General features: G+C 42.2%; 1 protein-coding gene across 1 annotated transcript; it reads left to right on the top strand.

Moving 5' to 3' along the window:
- Window positions 1-670: 670 nt before the first annotated feature.
- Window positions 671-16,425, top strand: F10 (coagulation factor X). Its single transcript, XM_028728079.2, has 8 exons — window positions 671-958; window positions 3,836-3,996; window positions 6,442-6,466; window positions 7,443-7,556; window positions 9,782-9,913; window positions 12,457-12,671; window positions 13,543-13,660; window positions 15,284-16,425. Exons 1-8 carry the CDS (start codon window positions 781-783, stop codon window positions 15,829-15,831), a joined length of 1,491 nt encoding a protein of 496 aa, XP_028583912.2. The 5' UTR covers window positions 671-780; the 3' UTR covers window positions 15,832-16,425.
- Window positions 16,426-16,438: the final 13 nt, after the last annotated feature.

Below are 16,438 nucleotides of genomic sequence, written 5' to 3'. Positions count from 1 at the left end.
TCCCATCCCAGCTCTTACGCTTTCAACAACTCTCCGAGGTAGGTTAGACTGAGTTAACCCATATGCACATACAGCTGATTTAAGGTACAGAGAAGAGCAACCAAAATGATCAGAGGATCACCTTGGGGCCACCTTCCCAATGAGGAGTACGGATGAAAGGATATGTCAATTATGGTTCTCTCGGTTGCTTACTCTTCCAATCTTAAATTCAGTTCTCCACATTTCTGCAACAGCTTGCGATTTAAAAAAAATTAAAATGAAAATTATTTAGCATTTTAGTGCAAATTCCTCCTAGTAACCATGCTTTTGTGTGCAGTTTTGACCTAAGGTGCACATTTTTTGCAAGCATGTTAGAATATTATTTTCACTAACGTAATTCATTTTTAGGCACCTTCACCCCTAATATATGCATTTCACTTCTTCTCTCTTACTTTCTTGTTCAGATACTGGAAAAGGGACACCCATGACAAAATGTTTTTGGAAAGGGGGGGGGGGGGAGAGACTTCATTAGGAACAAATTGCCCAAAAGGGTTTGTTTTGAATTTTGTTGTGAACAGAGGGCTTATTCCCGTAAATGTAATCAGCTTTTGACTTACAGACACACTTCCTCTGTGCCTAAATATCTGAGGAGAAAAGCAAGGGAAGCTGCTTTTTGAAGCATCCAAGGCACCACTTTGCCTTTACTCTGCCTCTTATGACCTTACTTGGAAAAGACCAGGATGTCTTATCATTCAGCACAATAATTTGGAGAATCCGTATCCAAACACAACCCCGTTTGTTATGTGTGATAAGAGGTGCAGCCCAGCAACAGGAAGTGTGCTGTTTGAACCTTATTCACGACTAGCCCCTGCAGTAGAACAGTGTGTTGTTTTTCCACGGATAGGCACCATGGCTAGCCAGCTGTTCCTCATTCTGATTCTCACTTCTCTCTCAAGTTTCCTGAAGGCAGAAAGAAATGGTAAGAGAGCCTTAAATCATTTCTCTGTCTCTCCTTGCAATTGCTTTCATTGATTTCGAATAAGAATTATTATTTTTCCTTTGTGTGTAGGAAGAAAGTAAGGGTCACAGATTAAGAGAAGTCTTCTCCACCGAAAGGGTCTCAGTATATTATACAGCATAATGCATCTTGCTTGCCTGTGTATGGTGTGGGAATTAATTTCTAGGCTGCATATGCACCATACTTTTAAAGCACTCCCCCCCCCAAATAATCCTGGAAACTATAGATTACCCACCACAGAGCTACAATGCATTGAGGAACTACAGTTCCCAAAATTCTTTTCTGGGGGATGTTGCTTTCAATGTGATTTAAATGGTATGGGAAAGCACCCTGGAATATAGTTCTGTCTGTGAGATGGTAAAAATACCTTCTCTTTCAGCTACAGGGGTGATGGGAGAGAAAATGATACACATGACAAGGGAAAGAGCCCTTCATATAGCAAATAAATGTTTCGGATGAGGAAGGCAGAAACATATATCTAATACTGTTCCCAGAAAAATAAAAAGTGTGACACAGAAGGAGTTAATAAACAAGAAACAGTGAGAATGATAGTGGAAGTAATGTTTCTATGAAATGAAGAAATGCACCTAGTTTTAGTTGGGGAGGGGGGAATCATAACATTTCACAGATCAATGAAGTTGTGGCAACAAATTTAATATGCTTGTTCTCTCAAACACACCAATGTTGCTATGAACTGCATAACTTCATAAAAACTTCACATACAATATAACAAGACCCCACTGGCAATCTGGAACGATATTTTTAATCAAGTAGCTGGCTTTGGTGTTTTAAATTCCTTTTTATGTCATCAGCAAAAGCAGTATAGGCTTTATGAATGTTAACACCCTGTTAGTAAACACTTGGTTGGGCATGGAAGCAAGCCATGTTAATTTAACTGTAACCCACTGTTCAGTACAGTTGCTTAGGATTATAATGTACATCACATGCAATCGGCTCAGACGAATGATGACCTGTATTTCTTCATGTGCTTTGGCTACAATGGGAACTGAAGTGGCCGATATGGGATGGGACTAGGGGCACGGAAACAATAGCATCTAGTGAAAAAGTGATACTGCCCCATTTTGGGTCTTCGTAAACCTCTTCTCAGGAGTCCTCAACGGTTGTCAGGGAATAGGTCAGGCAAAAGGTAGGATTTATTCACACCACAGGTAGTTAAATTTGTGGAATTCGCTGCCACACACGATGTAGTGATGGCCACCAGTTTAGGGGACCAAAAAAACTGGTGTTAAGTGCACCTTTGCACTTGATGTGCAACTTAAATGCTGGGGGTGGTGTTGGCTGATAATTATTAGCATAACAGCAGATGTGGAGGCAAAATAAGCCTTTCCTCACCTACCTTCTGCCTCCTCCATGCAATTGAAAACTTTAGAGGAGGAATTTTCAGGGTGATAGGAGAAGTGAATAATTTGGGCAGTAGAAATTGAGGGATAGAGTTGAGAGGAACAAGGTATGAAAGGTGTAAGCCAGAGATAACAGCTGGAACAGTCAAGGTGGGAGATGACCAGAGCATGCAGCTGAGGTTTTAGCTGAGATTTTGCAGATGAATCGGTAGATTTATGCAATGATTTGAGGAGGGGGGAGAAAGAGGAAGAACCAAAGATAAGGCCAGAGCTTTGTGTTTGGCCATCAGGCTTTAGAGGCAGAGCCCAGGGAGTTGGTGAGAGAGAGTCAACAGAGCATCAACAGACTACAGACCCTGAAAGGAGCAAATTACAAAAAGATGGAGTGTGTGCAATTTTGAAAGCAACAAGGTGATGCCTGCAGAAAGTGACTGCTTACAAGATGTGCAGAGTGGCAATCCCAGAATAATGGGTTTTACTTCCACATCTTCGTGGCATGTAGTGAAATCCAATATGGTGGTCTAAGTAGGAATTTTGAGAATTCCTGAGACATAGACCAGGGAAGTCTCCTGATGCCTGTGTTAGCCACCCACCCTGCAACTACAGGCTATTATGCCACCTGTTTCTTCACCCCATGCTGTATGGAAAGAAAGCATCCAATGATCGTGAGAGGTTTCAGAGGGACTTTACTGCTGTGGGAGCAACTAAAGCTGTGTACACATTGCTGTTTCCTCTGGTTCCAGTGCACCCACACCACCCCCCTTTTTGATCCATGTACACATGGCGTTACCTGCCATGCAGAGTTATCCTGTAGGTTCTTGAGCAGTCCTGCTGTTTGATGTGTTTCCCCTCAAACCAGCTTCATTTCAAAAGGAAAACTTAAACCACGTTCACAGCTAAGCTGAGGTGTGTGGATTTGAGACAGCCATTGCTCATGCAGGGATTATAGCACATGCACAGATGGGGAGCAGGTTGCAAGGGGTGCAAAAACCCAACAGGTAGTGTGCATCAAGTGCATACATTCCCTCCTCCCACTCTGGTGTGTACAACAATTGTGAATGCCACTTGAAATGCAGTGGGTGGGCTGGGGAGGGGATGAGCTTGCTGTTTTCAGCTGCAGAATGGGAGTGGCTTTCTCCTTTCCCCCCAAGTGAAATATGAGAAGGCTGGAAGCGAAGTAACTCTAGGGAGCAGCAGCCACCACAAGCACTGGGTGGCTTATCTTCACTCCATAGGCAAACATATGAGCCAGGCGGTCTAACCTAAGAACTGAATCACTGTTGCCCTGTAGATGCTGCCTCATACAACATGCACATGAGACAGAAAGAGACAGAGAAACAACCATGGTGTGCTTTCTATCACAAGTAGAGACGTGAATCCATGTGCAACATTTATCTATAAATGCAAAACAGTTTTCCGTAATGTGTTTCAAAATTTGCATACGAGACATGAGTTGGTTGTGGTTTTTTTTCTTTAGTGTTTCTACAGGATAAAAAGGCAAACAATTTTTTGGAACGAGCAAAGCGTGCCAATTCTCCTTTTGAGGAGTTTCGGCAGGGAAACATTGAAAGGGAATGCATGGAAGAGAGGTGCTCCAAGGAAGAAGCCAGAGAAGCCTTTGAAAACCAAGAGAAAACTGTAAGGACAAAGTTGGCCAATGTGTTTGCTTTTCCTTCATATGACTGCTGCTTTCTGTCCTCTGTCCTCTGGAGCAAGATCAAAACAGGGCCGACAGCTATGTTCTACCAGCCATGCCTTCACAGTGGAACTGTCAGCTGCATTTAACAGCTTCCTACTCCTGCAAATAGGGACACGGGTGGCGCTGTGGGTTAAACCACAGAGCCTAGGACTTGCCAACCAGAAGGTTGGCGGTTCGAATCCCCACAATGGGTTGAGCTCCTGTTGCCCGGTCCCAGCTCTTGCCAACCTAGCAGTTCGAAAGCATATCAAAGTGCAAGTAGATAAATAGGTACCACTCCGGCGGGAAGCTAAACAGCATTTCTGTGCATTGCTCTGGTTTGCCAGAAGCAGCTTAGTCATGCTGGCCACATGACCCAGAAGCTGTATGCCGGCTCCCTAAGCCAATAAAGCGAGATGAGCGCCGCAACCCCAGAGTCGGTTACGACTGGACCTAATGGTCAGGGGTCCTTTTACCTTTACTTACTCCTGCAATACCCTAGCGTTCTCTCCATGTGCTACTATTTTCCTCTCTTCTTCCCTACTATTGCTTCTTCCAGCTGGAGAACAAACTGGAACCCAGCCATATCTCTCCATATCTCTCTCCCTAAGCCAGGAATGGGGAATCTGTCACTGTACAGACGTTGTTGGAATCCAACTCCCATTAGTCCCAGCCAGCAATGTCAAGGGTAAGAGATGATGGGAATTGTAGTCCATTGACATCATTCTGAAGGCTCCCCGTCCCTGTCCTAGACAAAGCAGAGGAGGGGGGAATTGTGGGTAATAATAATGAAAAAGGGAGTGGACAAGCAGGAAGGGTCAAGACTGTCTGTTGAATAATACCACTCTGACAACTCTTTTGTGAAGGTGCACTCAGTAGTGTGTGGTTGGCCCTGTTTTTATATTGCATCTTAAATGATACTTTCCCCATGCTTACATATATGCGTGCAGCAGCTGATTCCTTTATTAATATTAACATATTTCTATTATTTTTATTACTGCTGAGATACAGTGGTTCTTCATAAGATATAGAACGGTGAAGACCAAAAACATAAGCCATTAAAAACATTAGAAATATTAAGAATGTTAACAGGGTAGGTAACAAGGTACTAAGGACACTTAAGGCATAGAAGCTACAGTAAGTTAAGAAAAACAGGAACTTAACACTGATGTGGCATACTTATTAGAAATATTAGAGTGTTACAAACATTACAGTGATGAAACAAAATTAACAATACAGCAGCTACCTTCTTTCTTGCAACACATCATCTCCTTGTTTATTTACGTGCTAATTCTACTATGAAAGGAGAATCATAGAATCATAGCATTGGAAGAAAGGGTTTCTGTTTATCAAAAGAGAAATAAAAGAAAAGCATCAATCCACACCTTTACATTGCATTTCTCTTCTTCCCCTCTAATACTTTATGCTCCTCTCACACTTCATAATAAACTCAAATATTTTGTTCAACGCACTGAATGGCCAGAAGCCATTTATTTAATTCCAACCCCTTATAATTCTCAGACTCTTTCATGAGTGGTCTGCTTCACCCTTACCTATCATAAATTATGGCCATCTGCTCAACAAGCCAGAAAGATGAGAGTAAAGGTAATAAAGGAATTCCACTGGTAGGAAAGCGGGGAATCTGGAAGTGATAAAGGGGGAACTCTGAAACAGCCATCCTCCCTCAAGTTGCCTTAGTCCAGGTAGTGCAATATTGTGTCTCAATTAGCTAATGCTTCTTTTCTTTTAGTATTTAGTAATGGCAGTCAATTGCTACTATTAAACCAAATGCAATTATCTTTTGCAAATACTCCCAGATCAGTTTGAAGTTGTGAATATATGCACAGCTCTTGCTGATACTTGACAGAGTATTCTTAATCTACTCGCCCTCCCACCTAAGGTCCCAAGGCTGGTTACATTAAAACACAACATTAGTACTGTTTGCTAGATCAGTTCAGGTGCCTTAAGCAGTTCCATTATGCTAGGCGGCATGCTGTAGCAGAAATTGGCAGAGGACTGAAAGATGTCCTTAATTGGCAGACTCTGTCTATACTGTTGGCCTGTCTATACTGGTCCTCAGTTGGGTCACAGCCTGACCTAAGGTGGATCACAAAAGCGGCACTGCTGCCCAGTGAATATGTGGTCTGAAAATTAACAAATGGGTCTACATTTCTTGATGGGTTCTGCTGAGTCTGTTTGAAGACTATCTCATTGGGGTGAGTACGGATCCAGCGTAACAGGTACACCTGTGCTTCTGGGACAGCGGTCACAGCTAAAGTGAAGTAAGGCATTGGAGCTCTAACATGGCCAAATTATGGGAAGGGCTACTGCTGCTGTTGTTGCTGCTGCTGCTGTTGGAAGAACTGCTATATTGTTGTAAATAAAATCTGCTGTTTTCTTATTAGGAGGAGTTCTGGAATGTGTACGTAGGTAAGGGATGCATATATTTTTTTCAACCAAGTATTTCTTTAAAATACTGTTGATATGTATTAGATAAGAAATAAATTAGTTGATTCATTGGGTAATATCCAACTAAGGCAATAATCCAAGTAGATTTGAGTTGCTTGACTTCTATGAGTCTACTCACAGTATGACTAATGTAGGATATACATTATTATTATTATTATTATTATTATTATTATTATTATTATTATTATTACAGATTCAATTAAACTTTTTAGCTAGGACAGTTTTTAGTTGTTCCAGGTTAATGTGAACTACTTTGATTGTGACAAAGGAACTGTAGCTCCATGTTTTAATGCTCCCCAGCCTGTATCTTAGTACAAAAAATGTTCGGAGATGCTAAATTGTGTGTTTCCACTCTCCCATGGCTGCATAAAACTGATACAGCGAGGCCCTCTGCCACAAATGGCAGAGAAAGTGAGACAAGCCAAATCAAACAAGGGATTACAATCCACATTTGCAAAGGTGGCTTCCTATTTTCAAACGATGGTAGCAACTCTTAGAGCTGTGAGCAGCTGTGTCAAGAGCTTATGATCAGCATTTTGCAATAGGAATGAAAGGTCCCGAACCCTTAGCTCTTAACCTATATGTCCCACACATCGACAGAGGTGTGCTTATAAGTTCTATTAATTTCAGTGGAACTTACTTCAATATAATGTGCAGGATTTAGGCACAGGAGCTGTAGCAACAGTGGAGGAGACCACCTTAGAAGCTGGTGGACTCTCCTTTGTAAGAGGTTTTAAAGCAGAGGCTGACTGGCCATCTCTCAGGGACATCATAGTGGTAGATGCCCTATGTTGACAGGAAGTTGGACTAGATGAACTTTGGGAAGCCAGTATAAAAAGTGACACCGGGTAACCTCATATTTCCATTCTTAACACATTCATTAATACCTTGGATAACAATAAATTATATTACAAAATTTTTTTTTCCCAAATGCTAGATGGGGATCAGTGTGCTTCAAACCCTTGCCATGACCGTGGAACGTGCAAAGATGGCATTAATAAATATACCTGCACATGTTTGGATGGCTATGATGGGCCGAACTGTGATAGTGGTAAGTTGTGTTTCAGTTGCAAAATGGCAGTGACTCTCATTTTTGTTGGTTTATTTCACTATGTTCTCTGAGGGTGGGCTCCATACAGCTCCATACAAGCATCCTAGGCTGAGACGATACAGAACAGCATTTCTAAATATGTTGTTATGAATGTGGGAAATGCCAATACCATTTCTCTCTCTCTTTCTCTCTCTGCTAGTTTTCCTTCTAGCTCGAAGGTTGTTGGTCTTCCTCCCTCCATTTTCTACTTCAGGTGCACGTTGCTCCCAGGCCTTCTCTTCGTAAAACACAGATCCCATTTTTAACAGGCCACCCCAATCCCTGCTGAACTCTGGTCTTTGTCCTCGACCAGGGTCTGTGTTCCTTTGGAGAACTGGAGACATGGCAGAGGCTGTCATAGCTTTAAGAAATAGGATTTATTCACATATTTACACCTGAATTTAGATGGAGGGACTACAGATCTTACAGCATGTTCATCTCAAGAGGGACTTGTCCCTCACAACAGTACAGTATTCGAGTCCAAGGCATCTCTCCCAGCCAGCCAACCTAAATCGTCCTGCATTTTTCAGCTATTCCAAGCTTTGTGAAAGGCCCCTAAACTCTTCCTGTCATGTTACATCCAGTTACCCTGGCAACTTGTCTCTCTTCACACTGGAAACTTAGGAGCCAACTCTTGGCGTTCGTGGGGACTTGAGCCTCACAGAGTTGATGGACATTCCCATTCAAATGCTGTGTGTGCACTGCATCTTGTGATAGATTATGTGCACACAATATGTGCCCCCACAATATTTTATTCATGTTGGCACCCCTTACGTTCTCTTGCATTGCCAATGGCCCTCAGTGGCTCTGCATTGTTTTGTAACAGCCCATGCTTGTCCAGGTCCTTTTGCATAGGCTAGGCCAGGATTTCCTCTGCAGCTTCTATTTCTCCCTTCATATCCCAAAATCTTACCATTTATTAATTTATTGGTTTAAGGGACTCTCCCCCCCACCTAGGGATGTGGGTGGCGCTGTGGGTTAAACCACAGAGCCTAGGGCTTGCCAATCAGAAGGTCGGTGATTCAAATCACTGCGATGGGGTGAGCTCCCGCTGGTCGGTCCCTGCTCCTGCCAACCTAGCAGTTTGAAAGCACATCAAAGTGCAAGTAGATAAATAGGTACCGCTCCGGTGGTAAGGTAAACGGCGTTTCTGTGCACTGCTCTGGTTCACCAGAAGCGGTTTAGTCATGCTGGCCACATGACCTGGAAGCTGTACACCGGCTCCCTCGGCCAGTAAAACGAGATGAGAGCTGCAACCCCAGAGTCGGCCACGACTGGACCTAATGGTCAGGGGTCCCTTTACCTTTACCTTTACCCCCCCCCACACACACACATAAATAATATGCTGTACGACACCGGCTGGGAACTAGAGGCAGACATCACCTATTATTTCAGTTCCCTGATCCTTTTACATTTTCCCTACCGTGAGATCCTAAGGAAGGGGAGAGCTTATGCATCTGACTGCAGGGTTGAAGAAAACGTTCCTCTTTAAATGTAACTAGAGCAAAACAGGATTCCCATATGTATTAGATAAGTATTTAACAATGCTTCTCATGGCCATCTTGTTGACCACTGAGAATAAGATGCTGGTCTGATCCAGCAGGTTTGATTCTTACGTCCCTATGCATTTATGTTATCCACACAATGGTTGCATTTGCACGTAATGATAGCCTGACTATCTGGCTTATTGTGTTTTATTGTGAATGAGCAATTCCTGCCAAATTGTTCCTACTCCGCTCCTCCAGGGATTGTGGTTTCTTTCTCCCTAGCAAACCACAATAGCTAGCTAGTCCTGACCCACAATTTGTTGTTCTTTTGTTGGCTTGCTGATCGTGGCTTGTTAGGGAACAACAAACCATGATTTCTGGTTGAAACATAAATGAGGCTTCCTGTTTTGTTTCTCCCACTGGAGCAAAGCACACAGTTTTCAAAATTGTTGCTACGTCTTGGAGGACGTTATGCCCAGGCTTGCGGTCATGAAATGGCTAGACTACAAACCAATTTTCCTGAAAAGCAGTTGGCTTTTCAGTGACCCTCAACAATTGCCTCATTTGTCCATTGATAGAGCTTTAGCTTAAACAGTAGAGAACACAAAGGAATTACCCAGTGAAAAAGCATTTTAACCATTGCTTGAAGAATGTGTGTTAATTTATTCTTCAGCACTCATGTATTTGTCTTTTATACAGTCATACAAAGATCCTGCAAATTGCAGAATGGTGGCTGTAAGCAGTTCTGCAAACTTGTAGAAAACAATATTGAATGCTTTTGTGCCAATGGATATATTCTGGAAAACAATGGACAATCCTGCATTCCTACAGGTATGAAGCCATTTGTTTGGTTGAAGCAACTTGTTATAATTATATATTCTTATTTTGGGGGGTGCATTTTTGAATGCATTGTCTTTTTTAATGCTACCAACAGTTTAATTTTGAGTTTGCTTTTCCCCTTTTTACAAGGATATTCTCAAACTTTCTTATCTCCATTTTTTCTCTTCATGTTCTGAAATAAATCCATAAATTTCCAGGAGTCTTCAGCAGTCTAAAGTTGTTGTGTCTTCTATTCACAAAATCAGTTAAAGCAGAGGAAGAGGGATATGGGCTGGCATATTGATGATAACAAAATTTTCTGGCTACTGCAAAATTAAAATCCTGCATGCACAAAGAGCACCCATATCACAATAAATAGCCATTCAGAAGCACTCATAGAATTTGTTCTTTTGACTTCTACCTTAAAATAAATCATAGTACCAAAAAAAAAATGTTAAGAGAGAGACACTGGAGGTACTATTTCCCCCCCTTGTTTTTTCCTCACCCAACAATATCAGTGTTTTTGTTTTTTTAAGGATTAGTTACTATAAGCCACAAAAGATGCATTTTAAAGTTAAACCCTAATTTAATATCTAAACCTCTGTGATGTTCCGCATCTATTTATTTATTTATTTCAATTTGATTTGATTTTATTTATATACCGCCCTATACCCGCAGGTCTAAGTGCGGTTCACAGGATAAAATCAGAATATAAAACCACAAAATACTTCTATCTGCACTTTGTGTTCTGCATCCTTTATTATTTATATATACAGTGGTACCTCAGGTTACAGACGCTTCAGGTTATAGACGCTTCAGGCTACAGACGCTAACCCAAAAATAGTGTGTCAGGTTAAGAACTTTGCTTCAGGATGAGAGCAGAAATCGCGCAGTGGCTGCACAGCAGCAGCAGGAGGCCCCATTAGCTAAAATGGTACCTCAGTAACAGTTTCAGGTTAAGAACGGACCTCCAGAACGAATTAAGTTCTTAACCCGAGGTACCACTGTAGTTTGTTTCTGACTGTGAGTGCGCAGATTCTGATGTGGTTTAAGGGTCTGAGAAAAAGAATTTTTTATTCAAAAAGAATTTCATTTGACCATTAGATCTGAAGGTCCTTTAGCTTATATTTTCATTTTAAGGTGACCTATGTCTTTCTTCTGTGCTTTTTTAAATTTCATCATATTTGAAAGGTGCAATGAAAAGATAGTTGGTCACAGGAAAATTAAGTAATCATAGGCTCGTAAGGCACTCTTATGAATGTTTATTCAAAAATAATGCTCCATTGAGTTCAATGGGTCTTTGTCTTCTGATTTCCCTTCTTTACCTACTGAAATATACTCAGAGTCGAGAGTGGATTTCATGCTCTTTATTCAGCTCATAGTGGTGAGGAGGAATGAAAGTCCCCCCCAAAGTATCTGCTTTATATACATTATTTACACAATGGGCTGCACGTGATTGGCCAGTTCTGGAATTCTCCTGTAGGCCAATCAGGTTGTGGATTCACTTCCATCTGGAGCTGGATTGGGTGGCTTCTGCAGACCAATCATACTGCTGCATTGTTCTAGGACCAATCAGACTGCTGCATTCTGGATCCTATTGTTCTAGGACCAATCAGACTGTTGCATTTTGGATCCTATTGTTCTAGGACCAATCAGACTGCTGCATTTTGGATCCTATTGTTCTAGGACCAATCAGACTGCTGCATTTTGGATCCTATTGTTCTAGGACCAATCAGACTGCTGCATTTTGGATCCTATTTACCGTAACTCAGTACATAACACCTACTTTGTCCACCTTTCAACTTCCTGGATCCAAGCCACATCCAGGAGCTAGTTTCTTGACCCAAGGCTGGTTATATGGAGCATATGACTCCCTTCTTCAGACAGCTACACTGGCTACCAATCTATTTCTGGGCACAATTCAAAGTGTTCGTTATGGCTAAGAAAGCCCTAAACAGCTTGGGTCAAAGCTGTCTGAAGGACTTATATGAACCCGCTTGGGCTTTGAGATCTTTGGGAGAGGCCCTTCTCTAGCTCCCACCACCCTCACAGATATACTTGGTAGGTATGTGGGACAAGGCCTTTTCGGTGGCTGCTCCCAAACTTTGGAATTCCTTCCCTAGAGAAGCTGGACTGGCTCCCTCCTTGTGAAACAGGTGAAAGCATTCTTGTTCCAACAGCCTTTGGAAACTGGCTGCTTTTAATGAGGGGGCTTGCGCCATGCTTTTTTGGGTAATTTTTTGTAAAATTTTAATAGATGTGTGTGAGACAGAGAGGGAGAAAGAGATTTAATTCTATAGATTCTAATTTTTAATTATTTTTAATTAAATTATTTAATTAAATTATTTTTTCTATGGTTTTAATGGTTCTTATTTTTATCTGTAATCTGTCTTGAGTATCATCAGGGAAAAGGGCAGGGCATAAATAAATATAATAATAAAAATAATATTTCAGCCCTCCATAGGAAAAGGCATATTTTAAAAGATTGACTTTTTTGTTTCATTGGCGCAAGTTGGCTTGGTTGTGTTGCCTAATTTAAAATGCCGGTTTTGCAGTTCCATATCCATGTGGTCGGATTCAGAAAAAGAAGGTGGCAAAGAGAGAGGCAAGTTATTTAGAAGAGTTGGATTATAATGACACACAGATTTTCCCAAGCCCTGATCCCCAAGATGAAGAGCCATTGTATGGGGTCGAAGAAGATCCTGACGAGGACCGTGATGTCAGAATAGTTAACGGAGAGGATTGTAAACTGGGCCAGTGTCCTTGGCAGGTAAGTTACTCTGTCATGTCTCTTGTATAAATATTATATACTCGTTTATTATCCATATTTAACAATGGACACTGATGCTATCATTTTTAACTGCTCCCATATTGTATTAAAGTGGGGAACAGCAAGGATCCCCACTCCAGGCTGTGGCTGGCTGGATTACCTCTTTTTAAACTTTTTTTTTTAAGGCAATAAATAGCTTTTACGAGAAGAGATCCAGGGCTATGGGCCTGCAACCTTCAGCCTCATCAGGTTACCCACAGGACTTCAGATTCTGAAGTAGACTATGTAGCTCATGTTCCATCCTGACTGAATCTCTTTTGGAATTGGAGTTTGGCGATTCCTTAACCAACCCTGGACTCTTCCCATCAAGGCATTTTGCTGCCTGAGGCAAAGGGCAAGATGGCATCTCCTCCATTCTCTGTTCATAAACTCTTACTTCAGCCTTAGTTGATGGGGCAGAGTTCGTCGCTACACCTGCAGGCAGCAGGCTGAGTTTTGGGGCTCAGGCCAGGCTGTATGGCCCTCACAGCTTTTCCCACTCCTTGCCCCTTAGCTTTCCCCTGCTGCCTGAGAAAGCTGCCTCACTCTGCCTAATGGTAGATCCGGCCCTGCTTCCCATTAAACCCCTGACAGAAATGCACCACGTCACTCAGGCACTTAAAAGTTGCTTTTGTAAATCTGCTCTTTTCTTTTCTTCCCTGTCTTTGTATGTCCTTATTTGGTTTCCCCCCTCGTTTGGCTCTGCCTTATTTTGATTCTTACAGGTGTTCTAGAAAGAAGACTTAATACATCCTACGGTGTCATTTCTCCCTCAGAAAAAAAAGCTACCTCCTCACGCAATCCTGATTTTTGTCCCTGCTTCTTTTTTCAGGCACTTCTGATAGATGATGCAGGAGAAGGGTTTTGTGGAGGGACCATTTTGAACCCAATGTATGTGCTTACCGCGGCTCATTGTATAAATCAGACAAAATCGCTGAAAGTTGTTGTTGGTGGGTATTTTCGATTTTTGTCACCTATTCAAAGACGCTAAATTGTAAAACAAAAAAAATTTGGTAGGTGAGGTACACAGAGGTAATCACTAATAGTTTTTAGTATCTTGCTCAATAGCTCACCAAAATTCATGTTTTGTAAATAAGCCTTTGGCTGTGAGCTGTGGTTGTGTGTGTGTGTGTGTGTGTGTTACTGATCTCATATGGGATATTTAAAAAAAAAGAAATCAGAAGTGGGCAGGTGGGTGTGAATGAATTGGGTATGAACTGTGGTGCTCAAAGAAAGGTGTTTTCCCCTGTGGGGCAACTTGCAGCTTTGGAATATCAGTGGTAACTGAGAAAATACACTGGCGGGGGGTGGGGAGGATTAGCACCCACCTACAGAAGGGTGTTAAACCACAGAGCCTAGGACTTGCTGATCAGAAGGTCGGCGGTTCAAAAATCCCCACGACGGGTTGAGCTCCCGTTACTCAGTCCCTACTCCTGCCAACCTAGCAGTTCGAAAGCACGTCAAGTGCAAGTAGATAAATAGGTACCACTGCAGCAGGAAGGTAAACAGCATTTCCGTGTGCTGCTCTGGTTCGCCAGAAGCAGCTTAGTCATGCTGGCCACATGACCTGGAAGCTGTATGCCGGCTCCCTCAGCCAATAAAGCGAGATGAGCGCCGCAACCCCAGAGTCGGTCACGACTGGACCTAATGGTCAGGGTTCCCTTTACCTTTACCTTACAGAAAGTGCAAGTCCCAATCATGGAACATCTAGGGCCAGCCTGTCTGAGTCAGAGCTGCAAATGGTGAGTGTGTGTGTGTGTGTGTGCACGCACACACATATCGAGGTGCATAAAACCCAAGCTGGACAAATTATTCTGTCACCTGAGAGAGCAAATCCCACAATTACTTCCTCCCTTTCCTGGCAGGAAAAATGCAACAATAATACATTGCCATTGGTTTCCAACCTTTGAGTGACTGCCGAAATAAGCTGCCCTCGCTATGTGTAGTGGGAAGACTGGTCCCAGAAATATTCCCAGTAGCAGACTACTACACTTCCTAGAATTCTTTGAATGAAAGAATGCGCTTCAAATGTCCTTCAAATATTTAGCAGGAAGTGTATAGTGTGCATGCAGCCTTAGAGAAAATGCAGATCATCTTGAAGATACCTGGCGGGACTTCCTTAACTTTTTGGTGATTCAGGAGGTGTGCGCAACCCCTGCTTACCTCAGGCAGCTGCCACAGAATCTCAGAAAATATTGCCGTTTTCATCCCCCTTCTCTGTTCTTCGTTCTTTCTTCCATTGAATTTTTTTAAAAAGTTATTTGTTAATTTGGTTAAATATATTATCAGGTGTCAAATAATAGGTGTCAAAATTATTATCATTAAACATCAAGAAGTTGGGGTTCTGGGAGGGTGGAAAGACATAGTTTTGTGAGCAAGGACTGGATGAGTTGAGAAGAGATCAGCAAGTTTTGTATTTATTCTGGATCAAATGTTGTGGAGTACAAATGTTGTTGTTTTTATTACCGGTATATTCTAATGGGGGGAGATTAATAACAACACCACCCATTTTGAATACCAATGCACCTCATATTTATATCACGTAATAATTATACTGTGTTGTTCTCACACAGGGGAAGTGAACACAACGGTGAGCGCAAGAACAGGGACTGTTCATACAGTGGAGAAGATATACGTACATCAAAAATTTGTTTTGGCAACCTATGATTACGATATAGCCCTCATTCAGCTGAAGACCCCTATCCAGTTTTCCGAAAACGTGATCCCTGCGTGCCTTCCCACTGCCGACTTTGCAAATCAAGTCCTGATGAGAGCAGGAAAGGGTATGATCAGTGGCTTTGGCCGCCTCCACGAAAGAGGCCGAGTATCCGCCACGCTCAAAAAAATTGATGTCCCCTATGTCGAGAGGCATATCTGCAAGCTGTCCAGCAATTTCCCAATCACTGAAAATATGTTCTGTGCTGGTTACCATACCGTAGCCCAAGATGCATGTCAGGGAGACAGCGGAGGCCCACATGTGACTCAATACGGGGACACTTATTTTGTGACTGGTGTAATCAGCTGGGGGGAAGGGTGTGCAAGGGAGGGGAAATATGGGATTTATACCAAGGTGTCGAGATTCATAGGTTGGCTGAGGAGAATAATGCGTCCAAAGCTGTAACACGGTGGAGCGTGAGAGGACAACCATTGTCTCCCTGATCATGGTTTATTGTCATGTTTCACACAGGCATTTCCACGGGTGAATTAAATAGGTTGCTTTGCCTAGGACTTAAACCAGCCTCTGTCAACCAGGATTATTTTTGGACTATAACTCCCATCAGCCCCAGCCAGCACAGCTATGCTGGTTGACGTTGATGGGAATTGTAGTACAAAACATCCTGAGGGCACCAGCTTGGTGAGGCATGACTTACACTATGTTACTTTAATGGCCTCTTCATTTCAAAAGCCTTGTTCAGGTGTTCTTCCTGAACAAGAAATATCAATATAGTACGTAGTTTTGCCTAATGCAATGCATTCTTGTATGTTATTTTCATTTATATGTACTCTGTGCCCACCTAGTACATGCATTTTTGTGCACATTTACTTGTCTGGAGAACTGGATTGCAAAATTCAGAGAAGTGCAAGTTTTGAAGGATGTTTTGCTTCATGTATTCTTTATAGAAGCACAAATTCCATGTTAGCCTTTAAATGCTAACTGAACTGAATTTCTTCCCCCGTCCCTATAATGCCATAATAAAAGAAAGTGTTAACGTTTCTCTGTTGGGAAA

Source organism: Podarcis muralis, chromosome 4 (assembly GCF_964188315.1).
Source record: "Podarcis muralis chromosome 4, rPodMur119.hap1.1, whole genome shotgun sequence".
Taxonomy (NCBI): domain Eukaryota; kingdom Metazoa; phylum Chordata; class Lepidosauria; order Squamata; family Lacertidae; genus Podarcis; species Podarcis muralis.
Note: the sequence above shows the minus strand (reverse complement) of the source record. Positions and strands in the feature narration are given on the sequence as shown.